The 20001-nt window shown below is 41.8% G+C and overlaps 1 protein-coding gene across 1 annotated transcript; it reads right to left on the reverse strand.

The window, feature by feature from the left end:
• Nucleotides 1-722: 722 nt before the first annotated feature.
• Nucleotides 723-16211, reverse strand: ndnfl (neuron-derived neurotrophic factor, like). The gene is made up of 4 exons (XM_010869913.3): nucleotides 15683-16211; nucleotides 11191-11403; nucleotides 4842-4966; nucleotides 723-2843 (listed from the first exon to the last, which is right to left on the reverse strand). Exons 2-4 carry the CDS (start codon nucleotides 11361-11363, stop codon nucleotides 1426-1428), a joined length of 1716 nt encoding a protein of 571 aa, XP_010868215.1. The 5' UTR covers nucleotides 11364-11403; nucleotides 15683-16211; the 3' UTR covers nucleotides 723-1425.
• Nucleotides 16212-20001: the final 3790 nt, after the last annotated feature.

Here is a 20001-nt window from a genome sequence, read left to right on the forward strand (position 1 = left end):
ACTTCTGGACCAATCTTTAGTTTGCAAGTTGAGACATATCAACTGTAAAGAGATTCCAGATGGATGATCATGTGATTGGGGTGGCTCTTGAAGACTCATGGTATTATTAGGTATTCAAAATGGGTCAACTTTGAGGGCCATGGCCAAGGATCTGTAGTCTGGCTGGCAGCTGACTCCAAGTCCTCCTGACATCAGAGTCTAGAAAGGGTGTTTTGATGTTGTTGGCAGGAGGTGTTGATAATGGATGGGATGTGGCCTCATTGCGGAATCTTACGCTGGTTGGATATCCCCATTTGGAATTAAACAATTATTGATCTATGTTTAAGCAACGCCTCACAAAAGTAAGCTGTTCTGTGATCACATGAAATAAATACTCCTCACACATTCTCTGTCCTTCTATGCAGGTTGAAAAGTCAGAGCTCTAGGATGTTTCCAACTTGAAAATTGGATTGACTCTACAAAGCAGATTTTCTCAATTTGAGATGTTTATTTTTCCAATTCCCAGTTTACCGTGACGTGTTACCGAAAAGTTTGCCACTGGATTTTGCTATAAACATTGTGAACATGAGAGTGAAAGGAGCCCTTGGGGTTAAAGATCCTTTGTACATTTATTGACTAGTATTATTGATGTACATATTGAAGAATTAGATGGAGTTAGACTTAGGGGCAGAGCGAATAAAAAACCAGACTAGAGATGAATAAATGCAAGTGTTAACATTAGGTTCACATTGATTCCTCAATTTATTGTATTCTAATTTAACTTTCAGTTAAGAGAGAAATCATCCAAAAAGGGATCGTAATACTACATGTTGATATTGAGATGCAGATACCTAATTTGTGCATTTGAAGCTTAGCACAATAATATATCAAAGACAATGAATCTCTAACTCATTTTATCTGCTTCATGCTAAAGCAGAACACAAGATACACACTGGCTTTGCACTAAGCATCAATAGATTACCCCATCTGTGTTTTAAGCCTGTAGAATATAGAACAAAACAACGCAGCACTAAATATATACTGTCTTGCCATACGTTCTCTCCACAGTGTTAAGTACAGTCAAGCTCCATCTGTTTATGTAGCATATGTTTTGGCACAGTCTTTGCAGAAATGTTTCAGTCAAAACCCTCAGACACAGAAAAACTAGGCCTATAAGGACAACTGACACATCAGTAACAACTATAAAAAAAAGCACAGCAAGTTACTGTAATGGGATGAATTTTGCTGGTGTGCGGTCTCCTTTCCTTTGCTTCTCCTACCCAATCGCTGGGCAATGGTGATCAAATGTGACCCCCCTTTAGTGTGTATCCATCTCTTAACAGTCTCCCTCAAAGTAGAATGGCTTTGTCATGGAAGGTCTTTGCAATTCACGTCTTTTTTAGTCCAATCTTGCTGCAGACTACAAGACTAGGAGCGGACAGACACTCAGCACTCCTTTCTGGTTCGCACGGTCTTGCTGCTATACTTTATAGGTATGCCCCAGCGTCTCATGAGATAGACATCAAACACGTAGGTCACCCCAGGCTCTAGGTCCCCAATCACAGCAGTCGTGACAGCTCGACGAGGGTTCAGCTCCTGGAAGTATTTACACAGGACCCTTTCAGTGTCCGACCTTGACTCAGGCCCCAGGCAGGGGGGCGTACCTCCCTTCTCGCCCTTAACCAGCCTTCGTCGGTATACACAGTAGAGGCTCCTCTCCTCGGTGCCCATCCAGGCCAAGGTGATGGAATCACAGCTCCTCAGCCGGTTGAAAGACTTTATCTGTAGGGTGGAGGGCAGCGAAGGCGCCCCTTGACGGTGATAGGCAGAGGACGCCTGCATCTTGACAGAGGCCTTCAGTGCCCCTGGTGCAGGTATTCCGCGGCTGGCCGTTTCCTCTCTCTCTAAATGGATGAGGTAGGTTGGGCTGCCCTGGAGCCAGATCTGAGCCAGGTCTTCCCCCACAGCCTGGGACTTCAGCTCTACGCCCTTGCTGGAGATGGTGACCTTAATCTTTTCGCCGCCTCCGCAGCTCTGGAGCGTGAGCAGGCCACTGTGCGGCCAGCCTCGGGGGCCGAAGCTGAAGAACTCCCCGGAGGTTGAGCCTCCGTTCCGGAAGGTCACCCACCGGAGCTCCCCTTCCCTGAGTGGGACGATAGCTGGTCGGGCCTCCTCGTGTGTTTTAGCGAACGTCCCAGTATACGCTGAACTGGTTTTATTTAGCCCGTCAATCAAAAACACGTCAAAGTAGTACCGGGTGTCCGGGACAAGCTCCGACACCGTGCACACAGTCTCTGTTCCCTTACAAACACACCGGAGGTCATCGAGCTCGTCACGGAGCACAGCGGGAGCCCGGAGCTCAGCGTCGACGTCCCACTGCTGCCACCACCAGTCTTTTAGGATGGGCCACACAGTTACTTTCCTCTCTTTGTCCTTTCTCTTCCTTTTCTTGTCTTCCTCAAGCTCTTTCCTGATGCCTTCCCGGGCAGCACAGAAGTTGTGGTAGTTGTGTTTGCGGTTCACAAGGACACAGTAGTCGTAGTTACTCTTGGCGCGTTGCAGCCTTGTGAGGGAGACACTGGGGTCCCAGCTAAGGGTGACGCTGGTCATTCCTACGCCCAGGGTGTGGACACGGGGGTCGGGTGGAAGCTCTGGAAAGGCCCCTGAAGAACCAGAGCCCTCGTGAAGGTACACAGTAGCCTTTGTGTCCTGGCCCTTGGAACGCAGCCTAAGGATGTAGATAGATGCTGGGACGTAGGATGGACCTGTGTAGGTGTCCATGACATTGCCTGTGTAGGTGTGTATCTTGGCTTCAGTCCCAGGTCCTCTCCACCACACTTCTGGCATACTCTTCTTGGTACTCCCTGTGTAGAAAACATTGTTAAGTTCTGGTCATGAATATTCTGCCTCATACATGAACACATAAATTCTGCTCACTTGAAAGAACATACAGTCACACTTATTGCCTATACGTTCTTACAGTTTAATATGCATGTTGGTTGTTTGTAATTAACACTTCAGTCAACTGTATTTAATGGTGTTTTCCTTATGTGAACACCTATACACTATTATAATTAGTATATATTTCTCCTGACTTGGTGAAATTAAAGGGTACCAAATGTTACGCAATCAAAGTGAATTATTTAGGGAGACGTTGGCGAAACTTGAATGATTTATGTGTCACTGTATAACTTCATAAAGCTGTTTTCATATCTAAAATATCCACTGATTTGAACTGCACAGTAAGAGTGGAGGCTGGTAGCTAGTAGTGTGAAGAACAGAGGAAAAGAAAGATATGAGAAAAGAGCAAAAAAACAAAGTTTACATCAGCCTTTTTAAACATGCTTTAGTTTTTACCTTATTTTGTCGGTATAAAATTTATGTAGACATTGCTTTTGCAGTGAAAGAGAGAGACATTCAACGCTGACCATATTGTTGGCACGAGGATTGCAAAGCTACTGGCAAAATATCAAAGTTAATGGAATACTTAGTTGTTACAACTGCCTTGAGTCTTCTGACTAGATAACATATTGTGGACATAAATCCTTAAATTCCTTTTCAAACCTAGTAGCAACTTTTGTCACAGCAACCTGACAGGTTGCCATGTTCTAAATCTGTCTGTTTAAATTTAAGCCTTCACTTCCATCTTTTTTCACATTCAAAACTATGTCAAATCTTGCCATTTTTGATAAATAGTGCAAAAGGCAGACCCGGCGAACAAAGTCACATGGGACACAAACAAATAGCTAAGTACCACTAAATATGAAACATTTAGAAAGCTTTTATTCAACGTGCTAATGCTTGGTGTGTGTATTGATGGGTTGCAAATTTAGTCACAATATTTTATAGTTTATTTGAGCAAGGATGATAAGGATTTGTTCTAAAGTTCAATACTGATTATTCAGAAGGAAAATACATTTGGAGACATGTTCCTCTGGTAATACTCCTGGCTCCATGCACATGATGCCCAGCCTCTAATCTTCTCACCACTATGTCTTCTCATCATTCCTCTTACTTCTAGCTTTCAATACAAGCCTTTAAAAACAAACAAATAAGTAAAGAGAGTGAGTGTCAAGTAGAAAGTGAATGGCACCAAGAAGAAGGTGTATGGTTATTTAGGAGGGGTATAGTGCCACCAAGACCTTACCAAATATTTTCTCCAAACTGGATGACTGAGCAAGTAAGAGACAGATCAGGGTGCCTACAGTACCAGGAAGCCAATGGCAACTTTGAAAATGAAAGGCTTTTAAGGCCAAAACTCGTCCAACTGCGTGTGACAATATTATCCCAATCACTCCACATATCTATGCCTGTATGGTTGGGTTGCAAGAAGGAAGCCATTACTCAAAAAAAGCCTATCCTGAGCACTGTTTGAATTCTGTAGCTTATGTGTCAAAATAGTCTCTGGTCTGATGACACAAAAAGGTACTTCTTTGACCTATTTGTAAAGCTTAACAATTGGCTTAAACCCAACAACATCCATAGAATACCCTCCCTCATGTGAAGCATGGTGGTGTCAGCATCGTGTTGATATATGTAAAGTATGCCAACATGTGGAATGAAGGAATCTTTCAAGATTAGTTTTGATGGAAGAAATAAAGATTTGGGCTTTGTTGCTCTCAATATCTTTTGGATACCTTTGATATGCGATCAAGAAAAGTTGGCAAAATATTGTGTTACGGTAAAATTGGTGAATTCTATGTTGAATGTATGTGCTTTGCTTATATGTTACAGACATAACTAGGCTTAGTTAAAAAAAAACAGGAGATAATTCCAGTGTGAATTGAATTGTAGGTCAACTGAACCGGTAGGAGTTAGAGGATTTTGAGTGTGTTTATTGTCTATCAGTGGTTCCCACTCACAGTGCAGACTCTTGGGCGGTTTGTCCTTCACGGTTCGAGCTACGAGTGTCCACTCCAGGGGGAGGTCACAAGGACTGACGGTCACAGACATCATTGTGGTCTTTTTCTTCAGTATGAAGTACAGTCTGCCGGGAAGATAGGTATCGCGAAAACAAATGTTTATTCATATATCTTTCCTCCCCATACACATGTAATAACACAACCAAGAAAGATACAAAAGGACTGGTGGAAACGCTCACTCTTATGCCAACTAAATGGTCTGTGATGGACAGATGGATCTCTTTGATGTAACCATCTGTATTCATACTTGAATTGATTATAGCGTGAACACAGCCATGTTGCTTTAGAATGTTAAGTAGCTGTAGGACAACTACAACTAACGTGTGTCATTAGATTGCTACGTTGGGCGACCGTCCCCTACGTGTGATCACAGTTGAGTGGCCAAGAACTACGGATACGCAGTTGCACCCTTCAACTGAATAGAAACTCTGCAATTGACTGTTACATAATCATCATTATCGTAAATCCCAGACTGACTCTCAAGTGCTTTCATAACCTTTGTATAGCCACCAACATTACTCTCCAATGTAATTGACCTCTATGTAATTATAACTGACTGAATGTACCTTGACCTTAGAAAGATATCATGATTATTTTGCATGCATTTTCTCAATGAACTGTCACTATTTTTTAGTGGCTGTGCCATTCTAATGTTGTCAAGGACAATACATCGTTTAATTTATTGATTAATTAGAATCATTAACATTGAATTTTTTTCTCTGTTTCCCTTCTGTTTTTTTATGCACGACTGCATCAATGGACAGACTGCAGCTCACAGGGAGACCCATGCTGCAATTTACAGCTCCCAGTACAAAAGCTCTACCACTGGCACCATTCAGCTGAGCCTGGGCCAAGTGGCCTTCTCTTCCTGCCTATAGGGCTACACACTGGACTGAACCACTGCCTTGCCATGACCAAAGGAATGGCTATTGAACAACACCTACCCGAAGGTCATTGCTCACCAATTTTGAATTAATTCATGTCCTATAGCAGAAATATTAATTTACTTTCAAACACTGACTACAAATTGATGGATTGGGGATAAGAACAGTTTTGTAACTGTTTATAGGATAAATAACAAATACATTTATGTGTAATGACTGTGTGTGTATTGTTTATATTTGATAATAATTTGTTTCCCTGTTCCCCTTTTAACACATTGAAATGCACAGTCCAATCACGATAGTGTTAGGAAACAAAGATATTTACAGTACCAACACTCAAATCAGCCTTTTGAGAACATATATGCATTTTTTAACAGCTCTTGCACAAAATACACGTTAATACTTTGTTAAATTCTTCACTGGCTTATTCTTTTGTCCTTTTGGCAATTGTGAATACAGGGACCCTGTGTACGATTACTCTAGGTTGCATGGCTTACAATGTTACATTTTCAGCAGTTTCTAATAATGCCACCATGAGTTCAATTGGTTTAGCATTGCATGAGAGAGTGTGACCTACGAGGCTGTGGAAAATTCAATAACCAGAAACATTACAAATAGGTTTTACCAGCTTCACTTCCTGAAACAATATTAAAGCATTTTCAACATGCATGCAAGCCCTAAAAAACAACACAATAAATGACCATTAAGTACCTTGTAATTTTTCTATATTATATGAAAAATGTAATACAGTCATATGAAAAAATACTGACACATTTGGACATGGATATTTAATCTTCACAACACTAATGACACAAAAAGGTAACCCAATTTAACAAAGATTATGCTTTGCACTCATTTACTCATCAAAAATCTACAGAAATGCAATTTCATAGGGTGGAGTATTTACAAATCAAGATTTGTTAACTGGTGCTGCCCCCTTTGAAAAAAATATGTAGTCATTTCTTGTAACTGTCTATCAGTCTCTTACATCCACTAGGAGGAATTTTTAGCCTACTTTTTTATCCAGTAATGCTTCTCCAAATGTGTCATGTTCAAGTGCTTTCCTGAAAGATCAGTCCATTTCAAGATCCCACACTCCATTTATGCATGATTTTAATCTGGGCTTTGACTCAACCATACCATAACCCAAAATGTCTTGTTTTTCAGTCATTCTGTCATGGCTTTGCTGTGTGTTTTGGCTCGCTGTCCTGTTGCAAGTTTCATGTTAGTTTCAGTTTCAGCTCTTCAAAAGATGGCCTCACATTCTCAGTTAACTCATACACTTGGACATTAATTGTTGCTAGAGAGACCTGTAGATCCCTTTATGTTCCCTGGATTTCTTAAATACATCTGAGAGTATCCCTCACTCAGCTCCTGGACTGAATCTGTTTGGAGATTGTCCATTCATAGATGACTGGTTGGAAGGAGGAATGATCAGTGTTGGGGGTAACGCGCTACAAAGTACATTTTAGCGGTAACGAGTAACACCATGCGTTAGTTTTCCAATTTAAGTAATTAGTTATTTAGTTGCGTTTTCAAATAAGCAATCAGTTACTATCAACGTGGATTTCCCTGGTCCTGCTGTTGCCACGCAAAAAACAAAATCTCCTCCCCAATGCTTTTGCACGTCATTGTGCCAGTGGAAGATCAATGTAGTGGCTCCTGTGAGCGCAAAGGTGGCAAGGCTTCCAGGCTGCGCACGGCTGACAAATTAATATACAGGTGCTGGTCATAAAATTTCAATATCATCAGAAAGTTCATTTATTTCAGTAATTCCATTCAAAAAGTGAAACTGTATACATTCATTCCACACAGACTGATATATTTCAAGTGTTTATTTCTTTTAATTTTGATGATTATAACTGACAACTAATGAAAACACCAAACTCAGTATCTCAGAAAATTAGAATATTGTGAAAAGTTCAATATTGAAGACTAGCTAATTAACCCAAAACACCTGCAAAGGCCTTCAAATGGTCTCTCAGTCTAGTTCTGTAGGCAACACAATCATGGGGAAGACTGCTGTGACGGTCATTTTATCGATCAGAACTCTTTTAGAAGGAAGTACAGAGATGTAATCAAAGTAAAGATCTACATACCAGCCAATGGAAAGACAGACATTTCTCAAATGCACCTTAGTCAAAAAGTTCCATAACACTGCTGACTTGACAGCTGCCCAAAAGATGACCATTGACACCTTGCACAAGGAGGGCAAGACACAAAAGGTCATAGCTAAAGAGGCTGGCTGTTCACAGAGCTCTGTGTCCAAGCACATAAATAGAGAGGCGAAGGGAAGAAAAGATGTGGTAGAAAAAGGTGTCCAAGCAATAGGGATAACCGCACACTGGAGAGGATTGTGAAACAAAACCCATTCAGAAATGTGGGGGAGATTGGTCTGCAGCTGGAGTCAGTGCTTCAAGAACCACCACGCACAGACGTATGCAAGACATGGGTTTCAGCTGTCGCATTCGTTGTGTCAAGCCACTCTTGAACAAGACACAGTGTCAGAAGCGTCTCGCCTGGGCTAAAGACAAAAAGGACTGGACTGCTGCTGAGTTATGTTCTCTGATGAAAGTACATTTTGCATTTCCTTTGGAAATCAAGGTCCCAGAGTCTGGAGAAAGAGAGGAGAGGCACATAAGTCCAGCGTAAAGTTTCCACAGTCATTGATGGTTTGGGGTGCCATGTCATCTGCTGGTGTTGGTCCACTGTGTTTTCTGAGGTCCAAGGTCAATGCAACTTCTACAAGGAAGTTTTAGAGCACTTCATGCTTCCTGCTGCTGACCAACTTTATGGAGATGCAGATTTCATTTTCCAACAGGACTTGGCACCTGCACACAGTGCCAAAGCTACCAGTACCTGGTTTAAGGACCATGGTATCCCTATTCTTAATTGGCCAGCAAACTCGCCTGACCTTAACCCTATAGAAAATCTATGGGGTATTGTGAAGAGGAAGATGCGATACGCCAGACCCAGCAATGCAGAAGAGCTGAAGGCCACTATCAGAGCAACCTGGGCTCTCATAACACCTGAGCAGTGCCACAGACTGATGGACTCCATGCCACGCCACATTGCTGCAGTAATTCAGACAAAAGGAGCCCCAACTAAGTATTGAGTGCTGTACATGCTCATACTTTTTATGTTCATACTTTTCAGTTGGCCAACATTTCTAAAAATGCTTTTTTTGTATTGGTCTTAAGTAATATTCAAATTTTCTGAGATACTGAATTTGGGATTTTCATTAGTTGTCAGTTATAATCATCACAATTAAAATAAATAAACATCTGAAATATATCAGTATGTGTGTAATGAATGAATATAATATACAAGTTTCCCTTTTTGAATGGAATTACTGAAATAAATCAACTTTTTGATGATATTCAAATTTTATGACCAGCACCTGTAAGCTATGCATGCCCTAGCCTGCAAGTGAAAGTCCTATATTGTGGTTTTTCACCGGCGCGAAGATGTCAAGGACGAAAAAAGTATTTATGCATGAGACAGCCACAGCGACACCAAACTCACTGCCTCGCGACCATTATTTAGAATTTGTGGGTGAAAGGGACACAGTGTAATACACCATCCACAAGGAATCGCAAAGGGGTTTTCATTTTTGGTAACGCAATAGCCTGCGCTAACGAGTTACTTTTCTCATTAAGTAACATTGTAAAGTAACAAGTTACTTTTAAAAGTAAGGTTATCCAACACTGGGAATGATGTACTTGGAATTGCTTGGACATGGCTTTGTAACCACTCTCTGACTCACGTGCCTCAATAATCTTTCTTTTGATGGCCTCTGACTGGAATTTTGATCTTGGCAGGATGTATTACTACACACCCATATGGTTAAGACCAGACCACATTTTTAATCTTTTTTGAAGATTGAAACCTCCCAACTATTTTAATGATTCTATTGTTATTCATACCAACTTTTTCTGCATAAGAAAAATCTATCAATTAATCAAATTTATACAACAACTTTTTACAACAGAAACACCCGGCCTTAAACCCCAAGGAGCAAACTACAGTAGTGTTGAATTTTTGTGGCTAGGAAAAACTCCCTAAGAAAGACGAATTTTAGGAAGAAACCTAGAGAGGACCCAGGCTCAGAGGGGTGACCAATCTTCAGAAAAAATTATTCTGTTTATTTTAATTGTATTTTATCTATTAATGTGGTTGGAATTTACCTTTTATGTGTCCAAATATGTAAGAAAATTGATAACTTGCTGGGGATATGCTTACCTTTTTACTTGACTGTAGTAACAGCATGAAGTTATTTTAACTTTCACACTAACATTTGCCTGACCAGTAGCCTGTACTTCTTTCTCCCATTTATCATTTCAGCATGCTATTCAATATCAATTCATGATCAAGTACATACCCTAGTACATACCCTAATCTGATGTTTTTTCACCTGTCATCTTCGTTGGTCTCTCTTTAAAAACAAATCTGTAATTTTTGGCTACTAGAAGTCACCTGTTAAAAAAATGTTTTGCGGATTAGATGTATTTTGAGGTTATTACGTTTTAATGGAATATTTTGACATGCTTGGGTGTGAAAGAAAACGAGGATCCACTTGTTTTTCTGACATTAGACATCCGCGTAATCTGGACCCGTGTGGTCCTGTATGTAAGGTTGCCAAATTTAATTGACCCTAAACTGTATTCTGTCTTCAGAAAACAAATCCACTCTCCCAAACCCATTAAAAATAACCCAATTGGTTAGGAAACACACTCCACCTGGCAACACTCAATATGGAATTTATTTTGTCCTACTGTCATTTTAGCTGCAGTGTTTCGTTGGTATTTTATATATGAGCGCAAAATCATGTTTTATCATGCCAACACACAGAGGGAGTGTGAGATTTTGGGAAGGCTGTTGCCTATGACCTTTGAATGCAGGAAAAACCCTGTATATAAATATATAGAATGCCACCCGCCAAAGTGGATAGTAAGTGTGACTGCGTTAAACGCCACAGCCAAATTCTACCCGCATTTACACAGGTGGGCGGGTGCCAATGTCAAGCCCTATTTGCAACCCTTTTTGCTTCATGGCAGGGCTGGTAGCAAGCTATGGCAAAAATCTGATTGACTGTCACTTGTGACTTGTAATGAGGAAGCAGGTCTTTTTGGTCAATAATGATGCCAAACTGGTGGCCGTTGACATTTAAATAAAACTCATCCCTTAAACAAAATGTTACCTGAAAAGTATATTCACATAATGTCATAGAAAAAGACAGAGAAAATTTGGATGACACCAATTAAAATATATTCCTAAAATCATAATTCCTAAAATGATGATTACTAGACATTATTACAGGGTAAGTGGGACTTGAAATATGTACTTCTTTGTCCAGGACATGGAACATAAACAGTTAGTGTAATGTTGTGGTCTCTGTACTATACCTCCGGGTTTGTCCTTTGGGTAGATGTATGGGGGTGACCTTTCCATCTGGCAGCCAGGCTGTGGGGCGGAGTGGCACCTCGTTCTCAGGGGCCAGAGCTGAGTGTCCTTGGGGCCAAGGGGGTCCACAGAGGACAGCCACGCTCAAGCAGAGATACCAGGACAGGGCCATCATTCACACTTAACACAGTCAACACTCTGCCGTCTCTCTGGGACTGAAAGAGCAGGGGAAAGGTCAAAAGTATATATCAGTCCCATCACTTACAGTTCTGCTCATACTGTTCATGAAGTCCTAAAGAGGAATAGCAGCAGATGATTCATTGATATGAGGAAATATTTCTGCTATTCACACAGAATTATTAATGCGGGATAGCAAATTGCCATGCTATATTATTATGGGATCTGTATAGTACAGCTTGACATTTGGTGAAAAAACACTCATCATACGACTTTCAAAGCAAGAAGTGGGTTGCAAATATCTCTTAGAAGTGGATTGCTTTGAATGTCTATTTCTACAGCTATCTATCAATCTATCTATCTGTCGCTCTATATAATCTATCTACTGTGAGGTTCTGTTTGTTCATTTTGGTTCTTGCTTTTGTTTGTGAATGCGGCCTGTTTGGTTTTTGTCTTTTGCTTTTGAACGTAGTCTGTCCTTATCCTTATTGTTTCCACTTGTGCCTGGTTTGCTCTCTGGTTGTGTCCCTATTTAAGTTCCTCCTGCCCCAGTGTTTTTGGTTGGTCTTTATCGTTAGTGTGTTTGTTCTGTTGCCTGTTCCTGCCATTTCTGCCCTTTTGTTATTGTACTTTGTGAGTTCAACTACTGATAAAAAGTTCAAGGTAATTTAGAAATGTCTTTGTTTTCCATGAAAACATACATGAAAATGAATGAGGAAATATAGCAAAATGTATAGGAAGTAGTAACTGACAAGTTTAGAAATAAGGATTATTAATTAAAATAATAATTATGTCCTTCAAACTTTTGTCAAATAATCCTCCATTTGTAGCAGTTCTAGTTGTCAATTTGTTGAGGTAATCTGAAGAGATTTTACACCATGCTTCCTGAAGCACCTCCCAGAATTTGGATAGGGCCCTTCTTACATAACATACGGTCAAGCTGCTCCCACAACAGGGAAATGCACTATTAATTCAAAGTCCATCCCCCTTCAATTGCTCCCCCATCCCAAGGGAATTCCTTCTTCAAGATCCCTTTTACCCTGTACAAATCCCCCACTTTACCACCACCAAAGGACCCCCCCAATCATCACATTGCCTCCACCATGCTTGACAAATGGCATCAAGCTGTCCTCTAGCATCTTTTCATTTGGTCTGCATTTCAAAAATGTCTTTTGTGATCCATAACACTTTTTTTCAATCTTCCTCTGTCCAGTCTCTGTGTTGTTATGCCCATTTATATCTTTTCATTATCAGGAAGTCTGAGATATGGCTTTTTCTTTGCAACTTTGCCAAGAAGGCCGGCATCCCGGAGCTGCCTCTACAGTGTCGACATTGAGACTGGTGTTTTGAGGTTACTATTTAATGAAGCTGCCAGTTGAGGACCTGTGAGGCATGTGTTTTTCAAACTAGACACTCTAATGTATTTGTCCTCTTGCTCAGTTGGGCACCGGGTCTACCACTCCTCTTTCTATTCTGGTTAGAGCCAGTTTACACTGATCTGTGAAGGGACTAGTACACAGCATTTGTATGAGATCTTCAGATTCTTGGCAATTTCTTGCATGGAATAGCCGTCATTTCTCAGAACAAGAATAGACTGATGAGTTTCAGAAGAAAGTTCTTTGTTTCTAGCCATTTTGAGCATGTTATCAAACCCGCAATTGCTGATGCTTCAGATAATCAACTAGTCTAAAGAAGTTTTATTGCTTCTTTAATCAACAGTTTTTAGCTGTGCTAACATATTTGCAAAAGGGTTTTTCTAATGATTTACATAGCCTTTTAAAATGACAAACATGGATTAGCAAACACAACATGCCATTGGAACATGGGACTGATGGTTATTGATAAAGGGCCTCTGTATGTCATAAAAATCAGCCATTTCCAGCTATACAATAGACATTTACAACATCTACATGTCTACACTGTATTTCCGATCAATTTGATGTTATTTTCATGGACATTTTTTTTTTCTTTCTATCAATAACAAGGACATTTCAATGTGACCCCAAAACTTGAATGGTAGTATATCTATATATACATAGTACACAAGTTCAAAAGGGCTAGTATTCTAAATGCAGGGTATTTTAGAATGATATTTGCGGCTTTTGTTATTAGAGAACAGCAGATGATCTGGAACAACATAGACATCTGGAGGTGCTTCAGTAAAATTCATTTGGAGACAGATTCTCTTGACAGAAGGAGACAAGCTGCAAGAACTTTGAAACCATTTTCATGTTGGGCTGCGTTTTCTCCCATTCCTCACTTTTGTGATGATTTGTAGATATGATTACAGGTCTTGGCTCTCATCCCCAGAGGGAAAAAAAATCATCCAAAAAAGTCACAGTCTTCAAAAAAATGTCTGCTTCTCAAGGTGTGTTTGTTGGCTTCAAGGCTGTGCCCTGGAGATCAGATGACAACCATACGTAGGCGCTAGACAGATGCAACTGAGTCTTGATCAGGCCCTGGGACCTCTAAGTTCCGAACTCAACAACAGCTGCATCATTACAAAGTATGAAGGATCTCATTATAGGAGTGAACAACCCACAAAGCTTTTACAGTGAGGGAGGAAGCCAGAGAGGGGGAGTAAGTAAGATTCAAAGAGAGAGAAATGAGAGAGGGAGGGGGAAATGAGGGAGATTGAGAGAGCAATGAGAGAAATGAGAAGAGGGGGAGGACATAGTGATATAGAATGAGAAATGGAGAGCTAGAGATTGGGAGAGGGAAATTATAGAAAGTGTGATGGAGGAGGAACACAAATGGATCTGATTGGTGTTTTCTACAGCTCTGCATCTAATGGGTTCAGAACTGGTGCCACACACATTAACAAGACCTTTGACACCCCATCTCTCTCTCCCCACGGTCTCCTCTGTCTCTCTCCCTCAAATAGTCTCTGTCCCATTATCTCTATCTCTGTGCACCCTTTTCTTTTTCTCTTCTCTCTAGCTCTCGTAACCCCTTTTTCATCTTTCCCCCTCTTATACAATACGCTCTTGATAAAGATGCCCACGAAAAGACTTGCTTGGCGCGCTTGTTTCTTCAAAATGTGCCTGCTGATAAAATATGCATGAGGCTCCTCAGCAAATTACAGCCAATTGAATTTTCATAAGGAGAAAGGGTCCTAGAGAGAGAGAGAGAGAGAGGGAGAGAGAGCTTAGTTAACTTAACCAGCCCTCTCTATAAATACCTCGCTTCAGACTCACAGCCCTCATGACAGTGATGCTGGTGCTGATTCTCCTGCCATATGATATGCAGTATTGAGTTTTTGATCATGTCTGTCTCCCCCCCATCTCTCCTGTCTCTCTCTCGTTTATAATATGGTCTTATTCATTTCTTTATTTCTTATCTGTTTTGTTTGTTTTTCAGGCAGATGCCGTAGTTGCCCATTTCCTTGAATCCTTCTCCCTTCCCCGCGAACAGACGTTATCCGTCAGCTGCCCTCACCGTGGCTAAGTGCTCACAGACCCGGAGTCAGTTTCAGAGGGCTCGGTCTTACTGTACGTTATCAGGACAGACACTGTGTCAGATGTCTTCTGTCCTAGACTCGGGGGGTCCCATCTGCCTCTTGTGAGTGGGTTGGTAGGGACAGATTAAATGGCATGGTTAGGTCTCTGGAGGATTTGGTTTACCCTCACCAATATGGGATGGAAGAGAGGGTTTGGGGAGACATGATATGCCGGAGGGGTTTGATAGAATGTTACAGCACATTTTCTACTGTTCCACTGTTAGTGTTAGTATTCTCTCTGTCTCCCTTATCTAGCTCTTCATTGACTCTCACACACACTACCTCTCTGTCTCACACACACACACACACACACACACATACTAAAATTCCCTGAAACATACAGACTCTTGCTAAATTTCTTGCTAAATTTCTTCCTGATGTCTCCTTCCGTGCATATGTCCTCTTTCCCTCTGGTATCACTTCCAACTACACTCCCGTGTGAAAACTCTTAGAGGGAGCGAGAGCAGGAGAATGCATTAAAGATTGACAGAGAGACAGAGAAAAAGGCAGCTTCTGACCGACAGCATCAGACAGATGATTGACAGACGTACTGTCATATTGAAACACACAGTTTACATGCAAGCTATGTGGAAAACTATATCAATGAAATGTTTTCAAAAAGCTTCATTATCTGCGTCATAATTTTGTCCCACCGACAACATGCTCAAAGTACTCCAAACCTCCACACAGTTTTTTCCGACCTCCCGAGACTGATCTTTTGTGGGAGTTTGAATAACATCCTGACTTGTTTATAGATGCGAACATTTGAAGTTGATGCACGCACAGGCACTTGACAAAGACAACATGCTTTTTCTTACCTCACAGCGTGGACTGACTCTCCTACTCTAGAGCAGAAAAAGAGGGATGAGAGGAAAGATGGACGAGAAGAGGATATGAGACGGACGGGAGGAGGAGCTTGAACTAACACTCAGGTTGATGTTGGATGCCCTCCTTCTTCCCCTTGGGTCTCTGCTTTAGTAGGTGTCCGGCTGCCCCACCACAACTCCCAGTCTGTGCATCCAGGCTCCAAGGCACACTGTTGGTTATCTGCAGGTCACGCTGAGTCCCACTTGGAGCCTTGTCTCATATGTGTCCTAGAAGAGCAGTGAACACTATGTCAATGTCAGACAGACCGTAAGTGAAGCTTCACTCCTCTTCTCTTCTCCTTTCTCCCCGTCTTCTGTCTCTCCTCCTCTCCAATCCAGTTCAGAGCTCACTGGTAAGTGAGCAGCACAAATCAAACAGAGGTAGGCACACATCTGTAGTGTCTGTCCGTGTGCGTGTGCGTGCGTGTGCGTGCGGGCTTGTGTCTGTTCAGAGTGAGAGTGACTGAAGGGGATTGATGGTGAGGTCTTACAGTGGGGGTGGTAGGGAAGGGAGTGTGTATGTGTGTTTGTAGAAGGAGTGGGGGAGGGAGGTGTTATCAGAATCACTGGCTGGGTATGGGGAGGGGGTGATGAAACCATATTTGCCCATTAACCATTCAGTGGAGGATGTGATAATGTATTGAGTGTGAACTAGGAGTCTGAGGTTAGGTCTTCTTCTGCCATTGGACGAGTCCACACCAGCCAGGACCAGTGACACAACGCAGACATTTAACGTGATGATGTACCCAAGGCAGAGGGAGCATTGTCTAATGCCGGGAATGGGTGAGGCGGGATGGGACCGAAGTTCCCCCTATTGGTCAAGTACAGCTCTCAGAGGAGCGGGGGGGGGGGGGGGGGGCACACTGATATCACCGGCTCTCCCACCCCACCACACCACACCCTCCTCTCTCATCTCCACACAAAGACACACAACGGAGAGCCTCATGTAGGTACACACTGCTTTGGCCTTTAATCAATATCATCGGAAAAGGAACGAGGCCGTTTGCATTGGCGTCGTTTTTTGTGTCGCCAGGTCTTTTCTCACCCATTCTTTAGCTACTTCAGCTGGGCTATTGAGGTTCTCTGAATGGAGCCACTTCACCCTGAGGGAGTATTGTCTGTCCTTATACAAACCTGAGAGTCCTCTGCAATATGGGGGCTTAAAGCAATACCTCCTGGAGAAAAAAAAGATAGATTAATATATTAATGCCGTGACAAAATTGGTTTCCCCTTTTAGGAAGGACCCCTCGCTGCTACTGGACTCCTTCAAAGTTATCAGCTCTCCCCTCACTCTGCCTGGCCCACTTTAGTATCCCTCTGAAGTTTTAAAAGTTGACAATCTGGCAAGATTCTGATTAACCTTTAGGGGCTGTAGCCTACATCCAACTGGTTGGCTGTATATTCAATTTATTTCAATGCTGCTGTTTAGTGGAGGAAAGGGACTATAGCTGGTCCCTTTAATGTCAGGAGGGTATTTCTGTCCTATAATCCAGCTCTGTAGTATCTGTAATGTAACCAGCTTATCAGACATGGACAGGGATATTTCTCTCACTCTGTTTTCTCTTTCTTTTTCTGGTGGTATATTCACCAATAAAGCTGGCCTGGATATTTCTTTTGTTCCAACAGCTTTTGCTGTTGTGCGGCCCTTAATGTTTTGTCATTAAAAAGTCACTGGGCTAAGTATATCTGCTAAAAATTACAAAAACCTAAAAATAAAATGTAATGTAAAGGGATACTATTGGATTTTAGGAATGAGGTCCTTTTTCCGCTAACTCAAGTCAGATGAATTGGTTGACACCATTTTATTATTCATTGTCCTGTATCTCGAAAGTAAGTAATGACTTTGAGTTATCGCACTAATGCTGGATAGTGACTTCCTTCCAGCTGCCTGCAGAGATATAAAAATGGTATCTACAAGTGCATCTAACTCAGGTGAAGAAGATAAAGGACCCTATTGCAAAACCCCAAAAGTATCCCTTTATATAATTGCATGAAAGAAACCGCAACATTGCAGCTTTCATTCATTATTTATGTCTGCTTACAACTCATGCATAATGCACAGTCCATCTTTCTGATGATCATGTATTAAATATAATGTTTTTAGGGTCACAAGCTCAGTCGTGTGGGATAGACAGCAAGGCGACTGTTTGCACAGCAACTGGATATAGCAGAACAGCGCTGCGACTATGTTTTTGGAGTTTTGCGTGGGCAGTGATAGAGAGAAAGAGAGAGACAGATAGGGGGTGAGAGAGGATGCTAGCTGACAACGGGTTAACAGGAATCTTTATTTTTAACAACATATCATCACCAGCCACCCATCTGCTCCTGAGCTGGCGGTGGGTCCCCTGAGAGAGAGAGGGAGAGAGAGAGAAAGAGAGAGAGATACACACTCAGATCTGATCACCAGGGGGAGGGAAAAGGTTGGGTTGGGGGGTGGGAAATATCTAGCATTACAACATCCAACATGTGACAACAGGAAAGATAAACACTATGGATCTTTTATACTATGCCTAAAACCCACAAATCTGACTGAGCTGTGAACACTGGGAATTCTTTAATGAGGTATATCAGCAACAAAGTTGATACATTTTTGGGGGGGGCAACAGATCCGAATTTCCCGCCCATGGTTGTGTGTGTATGTTGTGGGGTGGGGGGTTGAGGTGAGACCACGTGGTCCCGAGGTAACGCCTGAGAAAGTATTAATGCAGGAGAGGAAGGGAGCCATGGCCCTCCAGCGGTGGCCCCAAAAACTCATTTCATTTCCACAGATAAAGGCAAAAGTCCCTTGGGACGGGGGCAGCAATGGAAGGGGGCCATGGACTTCGTGTTAACAGCCCTGTTCCCCTAACCGTGTCGACTGTGTTTAACAGTTGATTTGCAGGTCACTTGTTAGCAATTACAGCCTGCTCTCAATTAGCTCTTGATGGTCTCCGATCACGCTTCTTTGTCTCTTAATTTAAGATACCTACATTCTAGGTTTATTGTATTCCTGTGAGAACCTCGGCTGGATGAAGCCAATAGCTTCGCCTCGTATACGTCTTGAAAAATGACCAACTGCTTGATTTACATTGCTTGTTTCCCTTGAATTGCCGCAGCAACAACATAGCCAGTGGCAATTTCTGAAAATTATCTGAATTCATCCATGGTAAATAAGGAAATGAGTCATTCATTTGACATTTTTTGCAGAAGATTACTAGTGGTGATACTGTTGACCAGTCGAAGAATACGGGACTTGAAAAACTAGTGTGAGCAATCAGCCCCCCACAAAAAATTAAGAACAGCCCTCTTGCCGTTTCTCTTTATTTATTGTTCTCTGCGTATTTTACAGCCTACAGTGGGGTTTTATTTTTGTGCTAATCTGAAAAATCAGTGAAAAATGTTTTGATTTGAGATTGCAATATTCATATCTGTTTCCTTTGTCCGATAAGCATTTCTATCTTATATTGAATATTTCTTATAACAGTTCGACTGGTAACAGCTTGTGGTGAAAGGTGAAAATTACACACACTTTCAGAATGGCTTGTCAGGCTACTCAGTGTTTGGATGTAAGCCGCTGGTTATGTCTCAATTGACTCTTCTGTTCTAAAGACACTTGTGGAACCAGTGAACCTGAGATCTGACCCTGACCCAGGAAACCATGTTCACTTTTCCCTAGCCCAAAACCTGACACTTACCCTAACATTAATCTAATCCTAACCTTAACCTCATTGAACTCAATTACTGTACATGCCTGCACTCAACCTAGTCCAAAACTTGTTTTCCCCTAAACCTAACTTCTAAGACAACAAATCAAGTTTTCTCTAGTGCGGATCTGGAAAAAAACACATTTTGTTTCTTTGTCTAATTTCTGATACAGGAAAAGTTGTGAATAAAAAATGTATCACATCGTACCCAACATTCTCAGTGCATTCCTACTCCCTCCTTTCACAAACACACTTATTTTCTTCTTTTTTCTCTCCTTTCCTTACAGAGCATTACCACACCCCCAGTCCCCCTCCCCCATTATCCCCTGTTCCCTTTCCTGGTCACGGCTTCTCACACACCACGCTCCCTCTCCTTCCATAATTTATTTTCTTTTCTTCCATCACAGTATCCCACTGTAACTGTGTCTGTCTCCATCTCTCTCTCCCTTCACAGTAATTGGATGCTTGATCCATGCGACACGTCCCCATGGTTGTTAATGAGCCCCTCTCTCTTCTGGGCCATCCCCATACAGACACTAACAGTAAATTACAGGGCAGCCAGGCTTCAGAGACATTTATTATGGGCCA

Source organism: Esox lucius, chromosome 6 (genome assembly GCF_011004845.1).
Source record: "Esox lucius isolate fEsoLuc1 chromosome 6, fEsoLuc1.pri, whole genome shotgun sequence".
NCBI lineage: Eukaryota > Metazoa > Chordata > Actinopteri > Esociformes > Esocidae > Esox > Esox lucius.